Genomic DNA, 13,499 nt, shown 5'->3' with positions numbered 1-13,499 from the left:
CCAGTGTGGTTGCACCTGCTCTTGGCCTTGGTCAAGAGAAGTAGTTGTGATAGACTTTGAAGATAAATCCTTAAGAAAATGCTTGAATAAGCATAACACTTTCCATAGGTTTTATGTACCATTGTGTAAAATAAAATGTCCTTGATGGAGGAAATTTTGATATCACTTATTAATTACTTATTACTTTGGAGTAGGGGAAACTGAGGGCTGGAGAGAGTACACATTTTCTCAGTCCCTCCCTTAGTTTTTTGGAACTAGTATCATTAGATGTGACATAGAGGGGACATTTGCTGCACTAATTTTTAATGACATGGATGCTTATTCTTTTTGAAGGTAATTTCTTCTGTGTCCATTTCAATGCCTTTTATCTGGCATGACTACAATGATCTCATGAGGAATGTCATTATTAACTTGCTTAGTGGAATGGGCATGCCGCAAATGTCTTTGGAAGCAGAACAGCTGGGTTTGAATTTAGCCTCTGGTGTGTTCTAGCTGTTTTGTTCTGTTCTATTGTGTAAAGCACTTCAGTGTCTCCAAGTCTTAGTGTTTGAACACACTAATTGGAAGAAAGAAATTAGTCCCCAAGAATTCTCCAAGCTGGGACTCTGTGGCTTCAGGACACTTGAGGATCCTATCCTGACTGTTGTCAATGATTTCTATGGTTTTCCCCCTGAGAGATATTGTGGCAAATACAAAACTGGTATATATTTGTTCCACTCTCTTTCGGACCTTCCTGCAGGGAGTCTTGGTTGTTCCATGTTCTTGTTTCCCAGTTAGGCCTCCTGGTTTCATTCTCAACTGACATTCTGCAACTGAAGGGCAAGTGCCATTTGTCTCTGCTCCCTCTGCTTTATCAACATTGGGTTAACTGCTCTGGACCTGATGCTTCTCTCTCTTGATATTGCTTGTTTAATCCTTCAATATAGCCAGGTTCTCTTGTCACCCACAATAGTGCCAGGAAAAGTGCCCTGATGGCATTAATTGTGTGGATCCTATAACTGTGTAGTGCAGTTTTCATATGTGGAGTCCTACCTACATTCACAATCTGTTGTGCTGCTATGAGTGTAAAAAAATTGCTTTGGAAGAAACCTTGTCTTACTCTACCCCTGGATTTGCAGGGGGAGTTATGGATCAGGAGAGTGGGAGGAGCGCAGCAGGATTTAATCAGTGGCTTAGATAGAGGCTCAAGGAGGTCAAGGGGCTAACTTCATGGATCTGAATTAATGACTGAGCTAGAATTATGGCCAATTCTTATCCGTCTCAGACTAGTGCTTTTTCTAGTTTCTCTCAGTGTGTCTCTGATAGCCTATATAAAGATTTGGCATTTCTACAGAGTTGTTCGCTCATTACCCCTTCTGAGCAACGCCAGCTGTCCATGCAAAGAGTGAGCCTCTCAGCCAGAGATGGACCAGAGCTGTCTGTGAGGGGAAGTGGAGTGAATACATTGACATTTTCAGCCCATGGAAGATCCTCCTGTGCCCTTCTGGCTCTATCTGACCTGATACTTTGGAGGAAGAATGATTACATTTACTATTCAACTAACAATTGTGTGTAATTTTCAGCCTGTCTTCTTCTTCGGTGCTGTCTTCCCACGCTTCCATCACATGCCATAGCACATTTGTAATTACATTAGTGCGGACTTACCTATGCTGTCTGAAAAAGGTTTGCCTAAAGTACTTATTTACTTGTGCATAATAAATCTTGATTGATACCTTGGTAATCTCTGAGATCAAGCAAGATTCCAATTCCACCTTAGAGAGAATTGAAGACTCAGGGAAATATGGGATGAGAGAGTGAGAACGAGTGTGAGCAAAAGCAAGAAAGAGAAAAGAAAGAGCCATACATTTTTGCTTGATCAAATAAGGGGATTATAGATAACTTGTGATCTCCATACCTAACTTTTGATTGTAATTGGCTACTTTGATGAGGAACCCTAATAAATCCCTAAAAACTTGCAAACAGTTTCCATTGGTGTTCATCTAATCCAGTTACTGAATCTTCGGAGAAGGACATTGGTTTTCTGACAGAGCAAAATACTGGAAACTGGATCTCAGTTCTGATGATTAGATATCTTTAGGTGAATTTCAGGAGTAAAACAGGATGAACAGTGTAGCTCAAACTGTAGTCTGCTTTTAGCTAATTCTGATGTTTAAGTTGTAGAGTATTTCATCTCTTGATTTTTTACCACTAAGAAAGTACTATTAATATCTGTTCCTTCCTTCATTATAATGCATTTAAAATATATTTACTTTTACTTTGAAGGCAGATTTACAGAGAGGAGAGGCAGAAAAGTATTCTATCTGCTGTTTCACTTGTCAGTGGTCAGAGCTAAGCAAATCTGAAGGCAGGAGACAGGAGCCTCTTGCAGGTCTTCCATGCAGGTGCAATGTCTCTGCCTTCCCAGTCCATAAGTTGGGAACTGGACTGGAGGTAGAGCAGCTGGGAAATGAACCAGCGTCCATATAGGATACCTATTTTTCGAGACAGAGGATTATTCAGTTCAGCTATCGTGCTGACTCCCAGACTCATGCTTCCCACCCTACCAAGTAAACAATAATTAGCATCCAAAGCTTGTGTTAGTTGACAAGCGAGATCTTGGAATTAATGAAACATGATTTTAAAATGAATATGGATTCTGTGTGATGGCAGGCATTTTGTGAGATGGTAAAGTTTTCTTAGAACCCTTTCATTCCATATTAAAGTCCTGGCTACTCTCTACCTCTGATCCAGCTTTCTGCCAATATGTGCTCTTGCATGCAGTAAGTGCTTAAGTGGTGGCTTAAATGCTTTAATACATGCCACCCATGTGGGACACCTAGATTGAGTTTCAATCTAACTAGATTTGACATAGCCCATGCTTAGCTTGATCTCTCTCCTTGAAATTATATAAATGCTCTAAAGGAATTTATTCTCAACCCTTGATTTGAATCAGTATATATATACAAATATCTCCATATGAGTTTAGTGTACATCTGTGAGAAACACTACTTTTAATGTTATCTCACTGGTTTTTAAATAAATCTTGCAATGGTTGTTTGTTTACAAATTTTGGTGGTCTATGCAAATGTTTAGAAAACACAATAGTAATTTGGTGGAAAATAAAATGTAATATGTGGTCTCAGGGACCTAGCCAGCAGGTGCTGCCTCCCAGAGTATATATTGGAAAAGGCTGTATTGCAAGTGGAGAAGCCAGAACCTGAACCACTTGCTCTGAATGGGATGCATGTTCATAGATGGAGTTTTACTGTTGCAATCAGTACCCAATTGACAGCATTTATATTGAGCTTTGAAACACTTGTATAACCAATTGTCAGTTCTAATGTAGATGACAGTGAATTGACATTCATATTGGTTTCTTTAGAGAGATTTAGTAGCTTTGCTAGTTGGTGTCAACTCTCCCTTCACTTGTGGCCTTGAAGTTTTCCTCTATGGAGGGCAGGTCTCTGTCATCATATGGTCTCACTGAGTTGTTTACATCCTGGTGTGTCTCTATTCATTTGTACTGTTTACTATTGACTTTATTAATACAATCAAATGGTTCACAATAATTAGGTTTGGGGAACAGAGCAGAGAAGGCAAGTAGATCCAAGAGCTAGGAATGCAGATAATAGAATGAAATGGTAAACTCTTGATATTATACTGGATTTCCTTTTTTCTCCCAATTGAGAGCTGGTGTAATCATGAATATGGAATCTAAAGTCTGCTTGAACTTTATCTTATAATGTCTTAGTGAACTATCCTTGAGTAGGTTTTTCAGCTTCATGCATCTTAGCCTTACTTTTCTGATTTTTAAAATGTGGATATTGATAAGGTCATTGTATCCTCTTATGGAAGACAAGATGCTTGTGTAGGCATTAGAAAGTGAGTTGGTGCACAAGTCTTTATTCTGTCTCGGTTACTCATTGTCTCTCTGTGATATTCCTGTAGCCACTGGACTGTTAAGGGGAGACAAAAGAAGAACAACAGAGGAGATAATAAGTGAAACTTTGCATTTGACACTGTTCCTGGAAGAGCAGTGCTGTGGGAACTCTCATACTCCTTTCATCAATGGGCTTCTAGCTTAGATGAGAGCAGTTTCTGTTGTTTTGCTCACTTCTGCTGCTGTTCATTTTGAGGGACTCTGTGGGGGATCTTCCCTTTCACTTCTTGATTTCATGATGATTATAAGCCTAGAGTGAAACCTACCTATAACTAGAAGAAGTAAGACCAGGGTAAGTTTTGGCTCAGCAAAACCAGCTCTTACCACTGTTCTCTGTGTTTACATTGGGTCTCTCCATGAGAAACTTGAGAAACTCCAGTTTACATGTGTGTGTTCATCCGTTTTCTAAACGTATGAGGTTTCTTCAACTGTTTGTGAAAAGAAAGGGTTGTAATTAAGAGTTAAGGGAAAGAAAACTGTAGAATGCTGTTACAGCTGATTGGGACTTCACAGATGCTCATTTTGCAAAACTCTTGTTAAAGGGCACACTGGCTTATCGGAGTATGGGAAAGCAGGGACTTTATAGCTGTGCTATTACATTTACTACATTCCTGGGTTCCAGTACTTGTATTAATCTGTATTATGGAGTTTCTGATCATGTCAAATTCTTATTCAGAGGTTGAAAAGAAAAGCTTGTTTTGCTGTTCAAAATTTTCTCAAGGGTTCTTCCTCCTGCGCCCTTCATCTTAGCACAACTGGTCTACTTCATCTACAGAGATAGTTTGCTGTTTCCCTATACTTTTGTCTTTGTTGTGTCACTTGTCTTACGGAGTCATGCAGTCTCCAAAACCCTTATCCTGTGTAAGGGCTGCTGGTGCTGAGCCCGTGCTAGCTCTGTTGACAGCATCCATCCTTTTGATTTGCTTTTTGCACAACTGTTTTTCTCATTTCATAGGAGTGAAGTGGTTCATTTCAGACATACTTTCTACTCCTTGAATAAAGGATGAGGTTCTAATTCATCTAGAGCTTCAATGATAGGCAAATAAATTAATTAGTTAAATAAAGAGGCATTTTTATCAGGTGACTGTCATGTAGTAGGCCTTTTGGAGTACAAAATGATTAGCAGTTTTGTTTTCTAGGATTCTAGAGTTTATGTAGGATGGAGGTAAACAGGTTATAGCAAAAGGAGATACACGGGTGACAGCTGTTTGCCAGCTGCTGTTGAATATTAGTGAAAGGCTACAAAATTTGATCTGGAAGACAGAGAACATGACTTCTGTCTTTAAGGAGTAGTAGAAAATAGTACTCATATATCTAAATGATGTTGTAGAAAAAGAAATCATTTTTAATTAAGAGGTAGTTTTGTTGAAAGGGAAGAGATAAAGCCCAAAGGAAATGGCTGAATCTCCAGTGACATACATGATCTTGCAATTGTCAGGATCTCATATGGGTGTTGGTTTGTGTCCCGGCTGCTCCACTTCCCATCCTGCTTGTGGCCTGGGAAAGCAGTCGAGGACGGCCAAAGGCTTGGAACCCTGCACCCCTGTAGAAAACCTGGAAGAAGCTCCTGGCTCCTAGCTTTGAATCAGCTCATGACTATTGGGGTGTGAAGCAGCAGATGGAGGATCTTTCTGTCTCCCCTTCTCTTTATAAATCTGATCGACTTTTTCAATAAATATAAATAAATCTTAAAAAAAAAGTTTCAATATCCTGTGCGATAGACTAGTATTTAAACCCTCACCTTGTACATGTTGAGATCCTATATGGGCTCCAGTTCATGTCCTGTTTATTCGAGTTGCCTGCTTGTGGCCTGCAAAAGCAGTAGAGGATATCTGAAAGCCTTGGGACCCTCACCAAAATGTGCCAATGTATGGGAGACCTGGAAGAAGCTTCTGGCTCATGGCTTTGGATCAGCTTAGCTGTGGCCATTGAGGAGTAAACCAGTGGAAGGAAGATCTCTGTCTTTGTCTCATCTTCTGTTTGTAAATCTGCCTTTCTAATAAAAATTAATCTTTAAAAAAACCTCATAATAAGTAGAAACCTGCTACAATGATTCAAATTTCTTGGAAATACATTTAACTTGTGTTACTGAAGAAATCATATCGTATGTAGTTTACACTAACTTCTGATAAAACTTTAAGTGTCACGTTATCCTAAACGAAACTTGACACCAGAGAAGAATGAAAATCTTATATCTAACCCTAATAATGACAAATTAAATAATCAGATAAAACAGGTGTGTGTAAATATTCCAAAATATATTGGCAAAGTTGGTGTGTTGATTCAGCTTCCCTTTACCTACAAAATACTGAAATAGGAACATTATCCTGTTGATTTAGAAAGTTTTAGCTCATGGCACTGAAATTGGTACATTTTGGTGATGGCTTTGCTCTATGAAATCTGAAGTGATGCATGGCATGACATAGTGACAAACATGAAGGTTCAAAGTTTGTCTCAGTGCATGGTCTCTCCCTTTTCAGGAAGCAAATGATCCTCAATCATGGGGCACCACCCAAATGGTCTTTATATTCACCTTCCAAAGACCTCATCTTGCAACTATAGTCTGATGGAGTTTTTTTTTCTTTTTTTTTTTTTTAATGTCTTAGCACCATTAACATGTGAACTTGGGATTCAACTGCTGTAAGTAATTGAATTAAAAATGGGTTATTCATACATCAGCTTACTATTACCATGGCTGAACAGTATGTATTGTAAGAGTTTGAAGTTCAGTAAGTATCTAAAAATCTATCAGCATTAGTCACCATATCACACACTCAAAAAGGGAAAAAATTAGTTGGTTGTATCAGTGAGTACTGAGACGAAAGGCAGAGACACATGGGTATGTCTCTTTTTGTCATTCTTTATACATTCTTGCAGAGAAGATGTTTTTCTAAGGCCTTCTGGGTCAGGCACTGATTAGGCAGAGGGAAGTGGTCCTCAGGAACTTCTGGCTAAGTTAGGGTGGATAGACAAGTGAGTAAGTAGCTTCCTGTGGACTGTGGAAGAAGTTTTTCAAAAGCCAAGAGAAGGAATTAAATTACTTTCGTTGGGGAAATATTTAGAGTCAGATGTTAGAAATGGATCCATATGCAAGTACATGACATGGTAGAAAGTAAAGGGAAGAAAATGGAATTGTTAATGGTGGGCACACATAAGCAAGGATCATGTAATTGCCTGATAAAATTTAGGGATTGATGTCACTGAGTCACTGCTAATGTGCAGAGGGTGGTAAAGGAAGATATGAATGGTCATATACAATCTGATAATCGGCTAGAAAGCAGATTGAGGTGTTTTGTTGGGTAGATGGGATGTTACTGAAATATTTTAAAGTGTGGAGCAGAGGGGTGAGGAGTATAGGGTGAATGATTTGCATATTTGATTTCTCAGTTTTCATTTTTATTACACTTTCCCAGAAGTTGTGTGTGTTATTATACTACCTATGGCGTACCTGAAAAGGCCAGAGTGTCACAATAAGTAACAGGGAATTGCTCAGTAAATGTACATTTTTTGCTTTAGAAACTACTGCATCTTGTATTAATGGACTTAAAAAAAATTCTTATTGGGAGGAGCAGTGCTCAACTTGCTTATTGTTTGCCTGCATTTCCAAATGGGTACTGGTTTGTGACCAAGTTGATCCACTTCCCATACAGCTTCCTGCTTATGGCTTGAGAAATAGTCTTACTTGGTTCCAACTTTGGATCCCTACCCTCTCTTGCAATGACCATCAGGGTCACTCCGGAGGCCCCCCCTCAAAAAAAGCGGTGGAGGATGGCCCAAAGCCTTGGATCCCTGTGCCTACGTGAATTACCTGGAAGAGGCTCTTGGCTCTTGGCTTCGGCTTGGTCAGCTCTGGCCATCATAGCGATTTGGGGAATTAAACAACAGATGGAAAATTTTCTCTCTGTCTCTCCTCTCTAAATCTTTCTAATAAAAATCTATAATAATAATATTAATAGAATTATATTCAGACTAATTTAAATTTATGGAAATGTTTCAAGGACAGTACTAAACCAATTTAAAAATATGCAATTGAATTTTACACTGTAAATGTGCATAGTACATTGATGCTTTCAAGCTATATTTGATCCTACTAATTCACCACTTATATTCACATCAGTCATGTTGAAGACAAACAGGAGCTATTGTCCCCATTTAGTGGAAGACCAAGACTCAATTATAAACAAACAAAATTTGTGTTTCTCAACACTGAGAAATGAGCTTGGTTTTGTTATTTAATAAAACACGATCTTCTCAAATGATTCCAAATATACAGCCGCATTTAAAAGCCATGAGTGAAACAGATATTCAGTGCCTATTTTTCCATAATAGTTTCTTTGCTAAACATTCATGGTGATCTAGTGGTCTTTTCCCTTTCAAAGAACTCTTAATTTAACATGTGTTGTGTTCACAGTATACATAATGAAAAGTTTACAAGAGAAAAGTGAAGAAAGATCTTGTGACGAGGGGGAAAAGCTACCCTCATCGTGTCATCTGGTATCCTTGTGCATTGATTCCCAGGCTATATTTCTCCTTAAGAAATAGTACATCTCAATCCAGCAACAGCACTCCTAGGAATATATCCATACCACCTGTTTCGCGAGAAACCAACATGCACCCCTATGTTCATAGCAGCACAATCAGTAATTGCAAAAACATGGAAGCAACCGAAATGCCCATCAACAGAAGACTGGATAAGAAAGCTATGGTTCATCTACTCCATGGAATACTATTCAGCTATTAAGAAAAACAAAATGCAGTTCTTTGTAGCCAAATGGGCCAAACTGGAAACCATAATGCTAAGGGAAATGAGCCAATCCCAAAAGGTTAGATACCACATGTTTGCCTTAATTTAAGATGAAATGATGTCAATATGAAAAATAGTACCTGTAAAATATAATATTATCTCAACCTCATGTGGTTAAGAACTTGTATTTTTTGTTTTTTTTTTAACATATTGGTTACCCAATACTCTGTCCACTAATTCCATAACATTATAAATTGTTGCTGATGTTATGTTGGGGCTTTTAATTGATTAGGATGACACTCTAGTGGCTCTGCCTTCAGACCAGAGATGGTCTCCCCAAGAAGCCGTTGAACTTATCTGGACAATAAGATGCTGGACTCTATGTTTGGTATATGCTTGCAATGAAAGAATCTCAACTGAACTTGAACTGTGGCAATGCAGCAGGGTGGAGGAATCCACCATGGGGGGAGGGTTTGGGGAAGGGTGGGGGGAATCCCAGTACCTATAAAACTGTGTCACATAATGCAATGTAATAAAAAAAAAATCACAGGGAATGTTAAAAAAAAAAGAAAAGAAAAGAAATAGTACATCTCTAGCTGTTTCCATTTTACAGGATGGCTGTATAATTCCCAAAGACTTTCTAGCTGTTTAACAGCAAACAAGATGCTTTAATGTGTTCTCAATGATTATTTTTAACGACTCTGTGTGTTAAATAGGACATTATTTTTCAATTTTAGTTTTGAGGGAGTGTAGGTGCTTGAAACACTGCCTGGATTGCAGGTTATACTGCTCATCTATGGTATAGATGAGATTACCATGTAGGCAGCACTGTGTCCTTCCTTCCTCTCTCTGTTGCAGTGTCATCTGCTTTGGCCTTTATTTTTCCATGCATTTCCTGTACTCTTTGTCATTTGACATCTGGAGGTAATCATGCAGCCCTCTTAATTAATTCAGTTCAATTAATAAATTGCTAGGTGGATTTGGGCCTGGGGATGGGTATAAGGTATCTTCTGGGCCTTTCCTGTGCTAGAGAGCTCTTGCAATCAGACTTGGAGAGCCCTCTTCAGAAGCAGTTCACAAGGCTCATCCCCAGCAGGCAGGCTGTCTGGAGGAGTGATTGGCTGCTTCTGATGGAGGCATCATCATTTTTCTTTCCTAGGGACTATAGACAGGATGAAGAGAACAGCATGTGGGCTTGGGTGATTGTCCCCTCCTAGTTAAACATTTTCATGAAAGTCCCATGTGGTATCAATTTTGCATGGCTGGTGGGAATTTTGTTGTTGTGCAGAATTGTTGGTCCTCATCTTCAAGGTACTGAATATTGAACAATACTGAGTATCCTTTCAGTGCTCAATATAAGGTATTAATGTGCAAACCCACCAGTACTTCTTGTTGATTTCCAAGTGCCCGTAGATGGGGACCAGAGATGCATCTGCATGAGAATTCTTTTTAAATGTCCTTCCTTGCACCTGTTATGGTCCATTCCAAAATGAAATAATAGTGGTTCCTTAAAGTCTTAGAAAACCTATATAAACTCATATTTATTTGCAATGTCCTCTCTGCCTTGGCTGTATCCTGTGCTTTAGTTCTGTTGCAAGCTGCTTCCATGTGCCTTTGCTATAGGGTCACCGACCACAAGCGCTCTGTGCTTTTCTGCCTGACTTGCAGGTATTTTTCAGGCCTCACCTCTGATCAACCCTCAGCTAGTTTGAAAGTTACCTCATCTATGAAAAGTTGTTGGTTCTGCCCTTAGTAACAAATGAGCTGTGTCAGCATCCCATTGATACCTGTTTAAAAAACTTACTTAGATAACTGACCATTTCATTGAGATATCACCATTTGATTAGCATGGTGATTAATAAATTTTTCATAAAATGGAAGCTTTTCGCCAATCTTTAGTATAGAAACTTATTCAAGTATGGAAGCCTTTCACTATAGGAAGGAAGGAAGGAAGGAAGGAAGGAAGGAAGGAAGGAAGGAAGGAAAGAAGGAAGAAAAAGAAAGAGAAAGAAGGAAGGAAGGAAGGAAGGAAGGAAGGAAGGAAGGAAGGAAGGAAGAAAGAAAAAGAGAAAGAAGGAAAGAAAGAAGGAAGGAAAGAAGGAAGATATTCAAGCTTAGGGAAGTGATCTTCTCTTCTCCTTCCACTTCCTCCTGACCATTCTGTTTGCCCTTATTTTTTTTCCTTGTTCCATTTTCCTTCATTCTTCTTTTCAGAGACCTTCATCAATGATCAGTAATCATTCATTGGGATGGAAGTGGCGATGTAATGGGGTATTTGATCTCTATTTTCATGCTTCTTTAAAAACACTGCTTGTTCCTTTTTATTGTAGATTCTGCAACAATGTCTCATCCATCCTGGCTACCTGTCAAAAGCACTGGTGAGCCCCTAGGCCATGTTCCTGCTCGGATGGAGACCACCCATTCCTTTGGGACTCCCAGCATTTCAGTGTCCACACAGCAGCCTCCCAAGAAGTTTGCACCAGTAGTTGCTCCAAAACCCAAGTACAACCCCTATAAGCAGCCTGGTGGTGAGGGTGAGTACCCAGTGTGGGAAATGTCAGTGCACTAGTGATGGCTTATATACAATGTTGCTTTGGAAAAAGGCAGTTGATTATGTCATGGTGTGAAATGTTTTAATTTTTATGGGCTATCAAAAGTTAAGGAGCCCCCAAAAAGTTGTCTAGTACAAACAAAAAGACAAAGGTCTCACATGGACTATCTGGTTGTGGAGGAACAGTGAAACTAGGAATGAGGTCTGAGTGTTGCTCACTCAGTGCCGTGTTACTGCATCCTCTTCTGCTCTCAGCCCACTGTCATTAGGAGTATGTCTATTGGTCATTGGTCTCTTCTTGCTTGAAGCAATGCCTCAGAAGGCTCTGAGCAGTAGTTGCATTAGAAATGTATACAGAGTGAACCCAATAAGTTATCTGGAATATATATTTTTTTCTTCTATGGCTAGCTTTCCTCCCTTTTGCTGCTGTGAGATAAAATTGTCTGGGGTGCTTTAGGAGATACGGCTTTGCTACAATGTACAGATAAATTTGAGGGAAGCCTAGTTGCAGAGGTTTTAATAACCATACATCCAGTTTATATTGAATGTGGTTTGAAGGTTGGTGTGAGTCCAACATCTCAGATGAATGTGTGTGCACACTCATTAAATCTCACAGGCAGTGCAAATGGTGCCAGACTCTGGTTGAGAGATTACATATTTTTAACCATGTCAGCAGTTCATTCAAAGGTATGAAGTGGTAATTTTAACTAAGAAACAAAAGAATGTTAAATTTCTGGAAACTGAGAGAGGAAAGTGATTGAGCTCCTCTTTCTCTGTTTTCTGCTCCTGCCCTGTCTTTTGAGAAAAAAAAAAATTACTATCTCTAGGATGTTACCAGTTGCTTTTTGGATGGCATCATATGCTGTTTTAGCAGTATTTTATGAGATAGTTTCACACTCTGTGATAGCCTTTTTTTCTTGCTGCAATAAAACACTTTTCTTTACTCTTAGCATTTTAGGACTGATGACGGAAGTCTCATTTAGCATCTGGCTTGTGTAAAGTGACTGATGCTTAGGTAGAGTGTTAGCTAAAGGGCAGCTATAGGTTTGCACCTAGAGCCAGGCTGTGTTTCTTTGGGCATCCTTCCCCAGAAAGGGTGACAAAAGCATCAGAGATGTCCTGAAAAAAAAAAAAAATCATTGTATCTATCTATCTATCTGTCTGTCTGTCTATCTATCTATCTAAAACCTCTGATGCTCAACTAATCTCTATAGCAGTGCTTCAGATTGTATCACCCTTGACCTAGATTGCAAGATTGCACCATTGCAATTAATCAAGAACTTAGTAGAATTGATCTTCATTGTCACATCATTCATGAGGGATTGCAGGGTTGGAGACAGTGTCTGTGACTACCTCTTCCCAGCGATCTGGAGCTGTGTTGGCTTCTTTTTTTTTTTTTTCCCCTCAACATTTTCCCTTATTTGCATGTAAGGGACATTGTTACTTTGTTTCCCGATTGTGGGGGAAAGTTAAAAGTGCATCTCTTTACTTTGCCTGGAGTAAGGACAGATTATTTACAGTGCTGCAGGCAAAGGTGTGTGCAAGTATTCACTGGTGTGAGAGTTGGTGCATGCCTCAAGGCTAGGGTGAGGGCAGGTTCTTTAGGAAGCAATAATGACAGGAGTGGCTAAGGGAAAAGCAAAGCATTTAATGGTATTCTTCTTAACTCCCTCCCTGGGGTTGTTAGGGATTATGTTAGGGTATCCTCCTTGGATGACTCACCTGTTGTGATACATACAGCCTGCTCTGTTGTGGGCCATTGTCCCTCTTGTTTTCTATGATTGTGTTTGCATGTTCTGCGTTCCACAACTCTTTGTCCTATTTTACCATACCACTCCACATGCTTTTGCTGACTGTCAAAATTCTATTTGCATATCTTTCTCCAACATTTCTAGATACAGCCTAGGTCAGAAGGAATTGCTCCTGTGAATATCTACAAATATCAGATTCTATTAAATTTCTAATAGTTTTGCTGTTTCTCCTGCTCTTAACTGTGTCTCTTATTGACCGTATTGTACATGTCACTGCATTTTTCATTATTATTTTATTGTCATCTTGTACAAGCCTATGAAGTATCTTACTTTCCTGCAAAGAAATGAAGCTTGGTGAGGGGATATGGCATGCTTTAAGACTTTGTGACTGTTACTGATATCCAGTCCTGTCGCTCTGGCATGCATGGCCCCCAGATCCTATGTTATAGAAATGCTCCATTCTTCCCTTTTCAGAATACAAGCTTTACCTCCCCATTGAAATGGAAAGAAGCATGGTTTCTCATTTGTCCTGTT

General features: G+C 39.3%; 1 protein-coding gene across 4 annotated transcripts in view; it reads left to right on the top strand.

The window, feature by feature from the left end:
- LPP (LIM domain containing preferred translocation partner in lipoma) overlaps window positions 1-13,499 on the top strand; it is a 702,694-nt gene that overhangs the window by 238,125 nt on the left and 451,070 nt on the right. For all 4 annotated transcript variants that reach the window (XM_004577779.3, XM_058662126.1, XM_058662123.1 and 1 more), the window contains exon 4: window positions 10,994-11,197. In XM_004577779.3, the coding sequence (XP_004577836.2) occupies window positions 11,005-11,197 (193 nt within the window). In that variant the 5' untranslated portion in view covers window positions 10,994-11,004. The remainder of the gene's footprint in view (window positions 1-10,993; window positions 11,198-13,499) is intronic.

This window comes from Ochotona princeps, chromosome 3 (genome assembly GCF_030435755.1).
Source record: "Ochotona princeps isolate mOchPri1 chromosome 3, mOchPri1.hap1, whole genome shotgun sequence".
NCBI lineage: Eukaryota > Metazoa > Chordata > Mammalia > Lagomorpha > Ochotonidae > Ochotona > Ochotona princeps.
This window is presented reverse-complemented; position numbering and strand designations above follow the sequence as displayed.